This window comes from Mesoplodon bidens (assembly GCF_964165515.1).
Source record: "Mesoplodon bidens genome assembly, chromosome: 4".
NCBI lineage: Eukaryota > Metazoa > Chordata > Mammalia > Artiodactyla > Ziphiidae > Mesoplodon > Mesoplodon bidens.
The window spans coordinates 115,100,843-115,112,945 of NC_138160.1; the positions used below are offsets into that span (position 1 = coordinate 115,100,843).

The 12,103-nt window shown below is 54.2% G+C and overlaps 1 protein-coding gene across 5 annotated transcripts in view; it reads right to left on the reverse strand.

Annotated features, from left to right (window-relative positions):
- Window positions 1–274: 274 nt before the first annotated feature.
- MACROH2A1 (macroH2A.1 histone) overlaps window positions 275–12,103 on the reverse strand; it is an 81,174-nt gene continuing 69,345 nt past the window's right edge. For all 5 annotated transcript variants that reach the window (XM_081231428.1, XM_081231425.1, XM_081231429.1 and 2 more), the window contains exons 8-9: window positions 10,225–10,399; window positions 275–1,052 (exon numbers count right to left, since the gene is read on the reverse strand). In XM_081231428.1, the coding sequence (XP_081087554.1) occupies window positions 887–1,052; window positions 10,225–10,399 (341 nt within the window). In that variant the 3' untranslated portion in view covers window positions 275–886. The remainder of the gene's footprint in view (window positions 1,053–10,224; window positions 10,400–12,103) is intronic.

Below are 12,103 nucleotides of genomic sequence, written 5' to 3' on the forward strand. Positions count from 1 at the left end.
CGTTGGGAGGGGGCAGATAGCAGGAGAGAGCTGGGCTAGAGATCTGGGCTGGAGTACCAGCCGCCCACTTGCCACCCACATGGCTTTTGGTACATCTGCTTCCTCATCCATGAAATGGGGATCAGGGCCTGAAGATGCTCTCCCCACCCCGGGGGTGCAATGGCCACTGTGGTACTTCCCGGGCGTGGGCTGCCCCACCCAAGGTGCCACATCCTGTGACGAGAGAAACCGACTTAGGACTCAAGGGCACAATAACTTGGAACACACCAGTCGCAACAGTTTAACATTTTACTAAATCAATTCACACGAATTCCAAATTGCAAATATAATTAAGGACAACAGATTCTGTTCTGCCTTTCAAATCTTTCATTTTCAAATCCATCATTAAGACAAAAAGTAAACAAAAATTAAGTCTGCTGCAAATTCATGATTTTTCTTCTTGAGGGGGAAAAAAAGGAACATTATAGTAAAAAGAATGCCACTGGGTGTACAATAAAGCACCACGACACACGGTTACAAAATGGGCTTCCTGGACTCTGCCCCACGTAGAAGACACTGCTTTCCCCGCTGCTCTGCGTCAAGCAGGATTTCATTAAAATAAAACTATAAAATCTCCTAGGTCACACTAAAGTCAGACACGGTCTGGAACACAGTGCTTAACAACAGTAATGTCAACTATCAGTGCTAACGTAAAAACATTTTAGAAGGTCAAAAACAATTAAACTGGAAACCAAAACCTTATTTTCCCTAGATGAGCAAAACTGAAAAAAAATGGAAGGGTTCCCGCCTCCCACTAGGAGTGGAGGGAATCTTTTTTTTCTTTTCTTTCCTTTCTTTCAAATTGGAGGCGGGGGCACGGTGCGGGCTGGTTCTGCAGTTCCTCAGCCTAGTTGGCGTCCAGCTTGGCCATTTCCTGCACGTAGATGCCTATACTCTCGCTGTCAAAAAGCACAAAATACACCGTTTTGATGGAAGAGGACATTGTTGACACGAAGTAACTGGAGATGGCCTTCAGGATCAGCTGAGCTGCCGTCTGCTTCGGAAAACCGTTCCTGCAAGAGAGAGGGCGGCGGCTCAGCAACTAGGGGGCCGTGGCGGCCACAGGCCCCCCTCCCCGGCCACCTCCTCCCTCCGGCAGCCCCTCGAGGCCCTCTGTGCTGCCGTGGCCTCGTGTTGGGTCAGGGTCCACAAGTGGTACTCGACCTCTGGCTGCTTGTACACAGGCGTGAGACAGCCCAGTACCACCAGACAGGGGAAGAATGAGTAGACAGAGAACTATGACCCGCAGGAGGATGTGCTGTGCTCTGAGAGGCAGCATGCCAGCAAGGCGACAGAATCTGTTTCGTGGTGTGTGGGCTGAGTGTAGTCTCCCGCGGGCAGTGTGAGCGCCCACGGTTCTTTTCCCAACAACACCAGGACTAGCATGGGGCTTGAGACACAGCCCAGGCTCCCAAAGGCCCCCCGGGGGTCTCAGCTTCAGGGATGGCTGGAGGCTGGAGCTTCTCTAGGAAGCACGAGCCTCCATCCATGCAAGTAGAGGGCTACATCCTTCACACTGGCCTTCAGATTTCATGGGCGGCAGGAATCCATCTCCCGGCACACACCAGCTTGGACACCCCATAGGCCCAGGCCTCGGGGAGCTGCATGCAGGGAACGACCCTGGGACAAGTAGGCTCTTCATCTCAAGGGACAGCATCCCAGTCTCCAAGCCAAACTGGTGTGAATTCCCATACAATCCCATTTAAAGTAAACGTCACGTGGCAATTCTGGAGGCAGGGGCTTAGAACTCAGGCCAGAATCTGAAAGCAGGACCAGAAGGACGGGCGCTCCTTGCTGTGTGTGTGCTGGGGCTGTTCCTGGTCAACACTGCAGGTGCAGGAGGACCCAGGAGAACCATGGCAGGAATGTGTCAACTTGCCTAGTCTGGGGGAAATAACGTGGACTTTGGAGCCAGTGGCCCTGGATTCAAATCCCTACTGACCCCGGTTTACAGTCCAGGATACTGAGGGTGAGAGTGAGGGGCTGGTCTCCATGGGGATTTCTTTGTTCCTAAGCAGATCTAGTCTTCAGTCTGCCCGGAGCCTGTGGGTCCAGTGGAGTCCAAAGTCCTGGGTCAACCTGCCAGTTTCGGCCGAGGCTTTCCTTCGGATGGGGTACCTGCTGCCAGGTGAGAAGTTTTCAAATGTGTCAGATGCGAGATTTCTCCTAGGCTCACTCGCTAAGTGCCATGAGCTGTGGACCACCTCAGTGGCTTCTTTTTGAGGATCACACTTATTCTATTGTCAGCACTCAGGGTTTTTCAGAGCCTTTCAGAGCCAAGGAGAAAACCATTCTTGCGACTTGTTTTTGATCAAACAGGGCTTCACCCAGCTTGACAATGGACCCCTAGCAATTCGTGGATGCTTTAGAAGTGAAGTTCCTTTTTAGAGGACAAGGGTGTCACCCCAGGCCCGTTCCCAGTCTGTGCAGGGGAGCCTGCAGGCAGTAGTAGGGTGTGACCTAGAGTCGGGGCGCCTCACGTGCAGGTGCCTCCCCCACCCCCAGGCACAAGGCACTCCTGCCTGGCAGCCAGCACACACGAGCCTGTGAACCAGAGCAGGGTCAGAGTCTGAGAGAGAGCTGCAGGGGCGTTCTGGCCAGGACAGGGCTGCCAGACAGGCGGCTTCCTCCTGAGGAGACCCTGGGGCTCCGTCCACCAGCAGAGTTGGGGGGACCAAAAGGCGGGCTGGGATGGAGGGTGGTGGGAAGAGAGGCTGTGCTGGAGGTGGGGAGGGTGGGGACCCCGCGTGGCAGGTGACACCCCTCGCACCCATCCTCACTTGGGGCCTGCAGGCTCAGTCTGGGAAGAAGCTGTCCTCACAACACGTGGCTCGGCTGCCTTGACTATTTTCACAGGAGCCGAGGAGCACAAAGGCTACACCGTCCGGAACAAGACACGCTGGAAAGCGCTGGATGGAGTGAACCCGACCTTCTGCTTTGAGGGCCTCTCCCCAGTGAGTGTGTCGTGGGGCACCCAGCTCGCACCCTTATAGGGGCCGCCCTTCCTCCAAGCAACCCTACTCCTGAGGCAGGGGCCAGGCCAGCCATGGCGGAGCACAGGCACAGGGTCACCCGAATGAGGGCCCATTTTAAACATCTCACAAAGAGCAAGTGTTTATTCTCCTGCTGTAAATACAGGAGCTGCCCTAAGGACTCGTTTCGTTCCTGGTGATGAAAGCCTGAGGCGGCGGCAGCCCCTGGGCAGACAGGCGGGAGTGGGCAGGGCTGCGAGGCTACGGCAGGACAGCGGGGCCTGGCCCGCCACTGGAAGCAGCCTGCGCTCAGGCCAGGGACTCCGAGGGCCGCTGCCCCAGGCAGAGCTCGGCCTGTGGGCACGACCTGGCTAGGCGGGGGCTGAGAGAACTGCAAAGAGTTGCCTCTGCACTGGAATCCCGAGACCATGCTCCACCAGCCCCAAGCTCCCCCACTAAGGGTTCCCTCCTGCACGTCTCAGGTGAGCTGGGCCAAGGTGAGGGCCTGTGGAACTTCCCTGAAGAGCAAGCTGTCTGTTGTGTGGCCTGACGGTCACAGCCCATCTCCTCTGGTGTTTACCCAGCCTGAGCTGACCCTGGCCCAGGCTTCGTGAGCTGCCCTCATGCCACCCTGTGGCCGCTCTGCCCGAGCCAGGGGAGATGTGGTGCGGTGCAGAGACGCAGGGTGTGGCCACAGGGCCTCCCTGGAGCACCCGCAGCAGGCGGGTCACTCCGCCTATGCCCAGCGCCTTCTGACACAGACCTTCTCCCACAGCTTTCTGTTCCTCTGCCTTGGACCCTTGAAAAGGGATGTGTGACTCTGACCGAAGGGACATCAGTTCCCATTCCTCTACATCAACAGTTCTCAACATTAGCCTCTGTTAGGATTACGGAGGGCCGGCCAAAATGCAGGCTGCCAGGCTCCGCCCAGGAAATCAGATGAGGTGAGTCTGGGGACCATGCTTTGAGAACCACTGTTCTACACGCACTCAGGGTGGGCCCAAAGGTTAAGAACCTGCATTGGGAAGAAAGGTCGGGATCAAAGGTCACAGACCGGCAGCCCATCCAGCCTTTCCCAGCCTGGATGCCCTACTGTTAAGGGAGCTTGGGCTGGTCTGGCCTTGTCCTTCAAGGTTGCTGTTGGGTGAACTGTGAATATGATTTGTTTCCAGGAAAACCTCTTGTTGACAAACCCATCCCTCTGTCTGAGGCACTCACAGCCTAAAGAAGAGACCCAGCCATGGGACTGTGGCCCCTCTGGACCACGCAAGCCACCAGGAAGGAATGGAAGAGGTGATGGCTTTCCTGACGTTTCCAGGTGGGTCCTCAAAATGTTTTCTAGTAGGCACAGTTAGAAGTATTTGTCATAAAATGGAATGTAGAAGTGGATGCTTTCACAAGCGTGCTTTACATGCAGAGGCCCTGCACCCTCAAAACAGGGGCAGCTGTGGCACATGCAGTGGCCTGGAGCCACACGGGATTTGCGTCTGGGCCCTGTCTCTGTGCCTTGTTTCCCCACCTGGTGAAATGGGGTAGGTAATCAAGTATTTATTATCTGGGGAGGCTGTGTGTATCGAACAAAATACTGTACAGAGAGCCCTCAATCAACAGTGTCATCTCTAAAGTGGGTAGTCTTGAAGGGTCTTTCTAAAGGCCCACACAGTGGAAAATGGCCTTCCCAACCCCAGACCCCATGATAGCTAGGACTGGGTGACTGCTGCTATCTTTGCTGCTTCCCTGTGCTGACGAAGTCAGCATCAGGCCCCCAGAGGGCTGCTGCTGCCCGGGTCTGAGATGTCCAGTTCTCTTGGAGGGCCGTGGGCCAGGACTGCTGGCACGCTGCGGTGTGGCAGGGGCTCTGTCGGGGTCCCCTGGTGCAGTGCTGACCACCTTGAGGAGAGTTGCTTGCCTGTGCATCTCACTCATCTTGTGGCTTCTTGGCTGGCTGGCTGGGTTCTTTTATTGAATAACCACAGCCCTTCTGAACGGCCATCCCTACTTGGCCAGGTCTTTGTGCCTTCCTCCCAATCTCAGGCTTACGGCTTCTGTGGCAGTCATTCTGTTCTACAGCTGTACTGCATCTGCCTTCTGGATGAGACCAGACGGCACCTCCTCAAGGCGCATTAGAGCAAGGGCAGATAAGGGCTTCTGCACTCCAGTCAGATTCCAGTTTCAATCTTAGCTGCCCTCGGGAGCAGGCGTTCACCTCTCTTGGCATTAGTTTCCTCCACTGGAAAAGAGGTACTGCTCGGCGATGGCAGTGACGACAGTGGTGGTGATGCAGATGCTGCTCCCCGAGAGATGGGCGCCCCTCCTATTCCCATTCGGCTCCTGACCCTGACAGCTGTGCTCATGCCAAATGTCTTAAGTTCCTCTGCGGCCAAGCGCTTCCCACCCCACATGGAGTTTATCTTAGACTTCGACGTTTTTTATTGCCTTGACCAGACTAAGAAGGTGTCTGAGCTTCCCCCTGAAGTCGCTCCAGCTGTGTCTGCAACAGCCTTTCCCAAGTGTCTTAGACCTCAGTTTCCCTGGCTGTTGCAAGGGGATCCCATGGGCTACCTCCGCCCGGTGCCCTCCTGGGTCACCTGCTCAGTGATGGCTGGGGGCTGTACACATCGGTTGCTTGTCCACTGTCCCATCTGATGGCAGAGACGTGGGTTCACAGGGCCACAACACAGAGAGGATTTACTCCCTCCAGCTGTGCTGAGCCCCCTCCTCGTGTAGGGCATCGCCAAGCGTCCCTGCTCCTGGTGAGCTCAGCCTCCAGGGCAGGGCAGGGCAGACACAAAGGACTCCAGGCCAGGGGCTGTGCTGAGCGGCCTGATCAGGGACCCAGAGATTGCTGTGAGGAGAGGCTGTGTCCTGGGGGTTGGAAAGCGCAGATGGATTTTCTGGAGGAGAAAGACTAGGAGCCTGACCCTGAAGGCTAAATAGGGATTAAAGTAGATTCTAGATGGACTCTTTTTTTTTTTTTTTTTTTGCTGGACCAGGCCCCCTAATTGTCTTGGCTATTTGGGAGATGGATAGGGCAGGGCATCTTGGCAGCCTGGGTGACGTGGGCAAAATGTCTGTCACCCTATGTGGACCCTCCTCTGCTGGGATTAGGTTTCCCGCACACTGTGCTCCTGGGCCTTCCTGTGTTCTGTCTGGCTTTGAGTAACTGCCCAGCCACAGACTACTCCATCCAGAGGTAAAGGGCAGGCTATCAAGGTCCTGAGCTGAGAGCAGTGGGTTATAAGAGGGTGAAGCTAAAATTCAGAAGGGGATGGCGATGGGCCCAATGCCTCCAAAGCTAGAGAGAGGCCAGGGCAGCACAACCCAACAGAGGCCTCTTACCTTCTCTCACTCCAGGGCTCACATGTTTTGGGTTAATAAGTAATTCTCCCCAATTCAGTTTGTCTCTCTGTCCTTTATATTTTTCTTCTGAGGCCAACACCGAGGGGGTAGGGAGGCTGACAGCTCTGCCTGGGCAGGTCAGGGAATTCCAAGAGGTGTTTCCAAGGTTCTCTAGAATCCACTCACACAGAGAGTGCAGAGGCAGCGGGGTGATCCTCTGGCAGGATGCTCGGAGGTGGGTCTGCTGACCAAAGGGGACAGGAGGCAGGGGTGCCATGTGCCTAATGCCGAGAGCACTGAGGCCAAGGACCTCTGAGCAAATACTGGCTCTACCAAGTACACGCTGTGTGACCTCTGGTGAGTGACTTGACCCCTCTAAGCTTCTGTTTCTTTGCCTTTGAGTGGGATTGATAGTGCTGCTCACTTTGTGGGGTTGTGAGATACTGCAGATGAAGGGTTTAGCACAGTGCCTGGGACTCAATGAATACCCACAGGTGGTAGCTTCAAGAAAACAAACTGGCTTTCCTTCTAGGCTCATAAATCTAAGGAGAGTTTAATCAAAGCCCCAAACTAGCTATTCCCCAAGTACTGCCCCTCTGGAGAGGGGTCATCCCCTAATGTCAAACAGAGTGGAGGGAGCAGGGTATCCATCAATATTGTGACCAGAATGCCCAAGGACAGGAGGTCCGGATGCCAGAGGTGGTTTCCCGAGGCCAGGGTTACACCCCGGGGTCTCATTTGCCTCCAGTGGGCTTTAAGATTGGTCCCCAATCTTGGGGGCCGATGGGCTGGAGGAAGGGAGTGTAGGGCTGTGGTCATCGTCCACATGCCCAAGACGCCGGGCCTCAGCTGAGAGAAAGTGATCCCACAGCTCTTTACCAACATGTTTTGCATTTATATTGTTTTAATTCCAAATGACTTTTATGCCAGAGACACGGGATGCCACAAACAAGCTGTTTTATTTCCCCTCCTAAACCCCACTGTGATTTACTGGCCGGCTCTAGTGTAATCCCAGTCTTTGCTCATGAAAGAGAGGGCAGCTGTTTACACGGCTCTGTGGGGCAAGGTCTGCCCGACAGATGTGGGGCTGGGTGACTACGCACATGTGCTTGACTTTGGCATTCCGCCCTCTTAAAAGCTTTCAACTGATTATTTTTTAAAACTTTTTACTCCGTGAAAAATGTAAATAAGTTTGTAATAACAGATGCTCTTTTATGGGCATGACTTTTACGCTTCAATTAAAAATTCCCACTAGTCATATGAAAGAGCATGAAATTATTACCTCCAATAAAGGCTCCTATTGCTTCTCTCCTCGGAAGCGCCTTTCATCAGAGTAGATCAAAGTGCATCCGAAACACTAATTAACTGAGCCTCAGAACCGTGTGTGAGGAAGGGCAGTCCCTTAGCCTCACTAGCTGATAAGGCAGGCCAGGGACAGAGAGGGTGATTCATTTACCAAAGGTCACACAGCAACGCAGTGCTGAAGAACAGAACTTCCATGGGAGGTGGCAGGCTGGGAAGGTGGGAGAAGCAGGAAGTTAGCTAATTATGCTCAGATCCAAAAGCACTTTGCTAAAAAAAAAAAAGGTCTTGAATTGACTCTGGGACTGAGTCGGGCACCTATACACCTCTCCACAGTTCCTAGGAAAGTTCAACCTGCTGGGTGCTTGCTGACCAGCTTACGAAGGATGCTCGTCTTCGCCAGGTGCGCTTAGAGCCGACTGAAAAAGGCTGTTAGATGCTCTAGCTCTGTCGGCTTTGCTTTCAACAGGCATTTAAATGGTATATTGACTTTTAAAATGACGCTCAACAGATGCTTTTGGCAGAAGCGAACAGAATGAAGATGTATGGTGATGGGAAACATAGATGGCAGTCCAGAACCACCATTGTGTCAGCTCTGGATGTCCCTGCAGAGCTCGGCACAGGGCGGAGTGAGCGTGGGAACGCGAGGCTGGGGGCCGTGTGCGTGTTCACCTGTCCTCTGCTCAGGGCCCCTCCCCCCACACCAGCTTCTTTGTGCTAGTAAGCCCCAGAAGAGAGCCCACTGTCAGTGCAGAGGACTGAGGGGCCCTCACACAAAGGAGCACCTGGTCTGGGTGGCCTCGGCTGCCCGGAAATGCAGGGCCAGGGCCAAGGCCAGGAGGGGAAGAGAGGGGAGGTGCGGCGCCCACAGCTCACCTCCAGGAGGGAGTGCAGAGGAATGCTCCTTCTGTCCCCGATGGAGGCAGGCAGTGACAGAGGCTCCAGAGGAAGATCCTTCCCCGTATCAGGTCCTCTGGTGGGTCCACCAGTCACGTGTGACTGCCGTGGCCCACAGGAAGCCCTGGGGCACAGTGCCTGTCTGCCTGTAAGCAAGGCCTTCTGGGTACAGCGACTAAGCTCTGCTTGAGCAGATGTGACAGGAATTCCGCCCCGGACTAGCTCTGTCACTGGCACTTGGGATGTGGGACCCTCAGTGATGGCACTGTTCAGGCAAGCAGAATTACAAGGCCTGCCCAAGATAAAAACAGCAAAATCCACTCTCTGTCCTGCTCATGGGTTTGGAAGAGAAGTGCTTTGAGAAGAGCAGCTTTCTATACACACACGGAATAGTGCTGAGGACTGTGACTCAGGCTCGCCCAGGAGGACGGTGCAGCCTCCAGTGTCACGGGACGTCAGTGTGCTGGGACCTGTGTTGCCACTGCACAGCCCGCCTTCCTCGGGTACTGGGAGGGACTGATGGCAGAGACCCTGAAAGGCTCCCGATCTGCATGGGAAGCCCCAGGGATGACACAGAGTCCGGGGCTGCGGCAGCTCTGAAGGCCAGTTTCCCTTTGCTTCCGTGCCCCACCCAGATGGTGAGCCTTCCAGAGGCCTGCTGCTCAGACCCTTGGTAGGCAGGACCGTGGAGATGTGGCAGGCAGTGAGACACAGCCTCAGAGGCAGCCCTCACATCTTCATCGTGGCAGAGAGTTCTCAAAGCATGCTCCCTTCAGAGAGCTCCTTTAATTTCCGAGCAGTCCTGAGATGCTGCGTGGGGGGACGATCACATCTATTTTACAGAGTAGGGGGCTGGACTCAGAGGGGGGTGTTAATTTGCATGCCATCACACAGCTGGTTAGCCAGGCCCGAGCCCAGGGCTGCTCTGACAGGCAGGACCTGATGGGCTGTGTGCTGGCATCTGGGGGTGCACCACCCGGGAGCGGGTGTGGTTGGGGGTTGTGGCTGAATCCTGCCTGCCTCATCAGTGGCTCAAGGACTACACCCTTCCAGTGCTGGCCCTCTGGGTTGTGTGTCTGTCTTAGGGGCAGTTGTGCTGCTCCCCACAACTTCCGTGAGTCTCCCTGGGGAGATTTCAGGGCTGGGAGGTGGGGGAGACCCAGCCCTATTTCACTCTCACGTATCTGCCCACTCAGATCCACCTCATCAGCAGGGCAGTGAGACACAGGGAGAGCAAGCAGGTTTTGGGGAGGTGGAGGATGCTTGGGAATACAAAGATAAGGGGCAGAGGGCTGTGCCCAGAGGATGCCGGGGTTCGGGGGCAGAACTGTAACACAGCTATATGGGCTGGGTCTGGGAGGGGCTCTCCTGCTCAGTATCCCTGCATTCACGCCTCCCCACCCACCTAAGGTCTTAAGTGTCCTTCAAGGGTCACCTTCTGTGATGACATGTGCTGTCACGGCTCAAGTCTGATTCTCTCCTCAGGCTTCCTGTCTCCCTACATCTCTTCAACTGTCTCTCACAATTACTTAATGTCTGTTCTTCCCGATTTTGAGCTTCCGGTCTCCTCAGCAAAGGTAAGTGCTTGAAAGTAGCCTTAGCCGACCATGCGCACAGTCAGAGCTCCCTGCAAGCATGGGCCACATATGCGGGGGGACAGGCCATGGGCCCTTACCTGCCGCTGCCGATGGATGGAAAGGCGATGGACTTCAGCTTCTTATCATCCGCCAGGGCCAAGCAGTTCTTCACTGTCTTTTCCAGAAGTTCCTCACACTTGTCTGCACCCCAGATGGGACTGTTACAGTGGATCACAAACTTGGCGGGCAGGCCATGGCCTGCGCTGACAGCGGCTGGAGGGAACAAGACAGAAGCAGTGAGCTGGGTCCCCCTGCAAAGCACGTGCGCTAGGTGCCGAGCCCAGGCCAGCTCTCCAGCACGTCTTCCTGGGCCCCCCCGACCACCTGGTCCAGGAGGGCTGCAGCTGCCTGCTGCCTTGTGATTCCCATGGAAGCTCGAGCTGGAAACTGCTTGTCCTGCAGTCTCCTCCCTTGGTGGCGGAGTGGGGGGGATGCCAAGCCAACCCCCACCCCTGGCAAGTTGGCGTTAGGACGCATGGCCACCAGGAACTTTAGCCAAGGTCAGAGTAAACCCTCTCCCTACCCTCCCAGAAGGCCAAGCCTTAACCATCTAACTTGACCAAATGTGTCAGAATGTTTGTAGCCTCCAATTAATTGCCTTTTGGGGGTCTCCAACCACCCTTTCCTCAACTGGATTCATGTGAATTTAGTTATGATGTATCGATATCTATAAATCTCTCAGACACAGTTCGTAATAAACCTCCTGGGAAAGTAACCCAAATAGCATGTCTGCTGCCCTGTTCTTCTCCCTGACTAACCAATCCTGTTAGTTTTGACAGAATTAATTGGACAGTGTTTTTAGGATGGAACTATTTTCCTCTCCTAGAAGAGGAGCCTTTTTCCAACTACAGATCTCCATAGCAGACCTGCCTTTCCAGATTTGTTCTCATTCTCTGCCTCTTGTCAGATCTGAAGACACTGGTCTTGGGTCTGCTCCTACCAGGAAATATAGGAGGCTAGCCCATGTCTCCCAGAGCATGTTCCAGGATTCCTGTCCCAAAAGTTGCAATGTAAAGAAGGTGGTTCTGGAACCAATGGGTCTGGTGAGTGCTGCCTGGTAGACTTCTATACAGGAGCACACTAACTAACTAACTACCCGCTGCTCCAGTAAGACACCCAAACTTTTTTGACCAGGTGTTTTCTAAACCCACTTTGTGAAGAACACCATCAGCACTATCCAAGGGGTCTGGATTGTTAAATGGGTATGGTATGTCACTAGCAGAACCTGGAGAAGAGTGATTTGTGGGAAGTGTCTCATGCTGCAGTAGCAACTGCTCTGATCCCAGAGTCACAAGTCTGATTCTGAGTCCTGGCTCTGCTTGCTGACTGGTTCAAGAACTGTGGGCTTGAGATCGGGGGGCTTAATTCACCTGCATGTCCACGTGAGAAGTAACTGCTAAACTATGCATTCAAAGGACAAGAAATGTGTTAGCAGTGATTATCTTTGGACATCAGAACAGGGATATGTTCTATTATTTCCTTTATACTTAAAAAATATTTTAAAACATTTTCTAAAATAGATATTAAAATCAAGAACGAAATGTGTTCTTGTTTTTGAAACAGGCAAACATATCTTTAGCTGTGCTAAGCCTAACGAGTTTGTACCAGCTGTGGCTCCGGTGTCACCAGCTAAGTTTGGTGTGTGGCAGCATCAGGGCCACCTCTTATCACACCTCCTGCTGAGGGTCACCAAATGGGCTTTAACTGGAGTACCAACAGGAAGGACGCTGGGCTGGCACAGAGAGAGGTGCCAGTAAGGGGCTGAGGAAAGGCCAGGAGCCCCTGGCTGGGTAGTTTATGCTGTGTGTGTCCTCCCTGTTCAGTGTGGGCGGTTCCAGCGGGGAAACTGCCTGCAAGAGCTCGGTAATGGTGCCCCCCCCCACCAACTCTCTGCAATGCCATGCCCTTTGCAGGCAA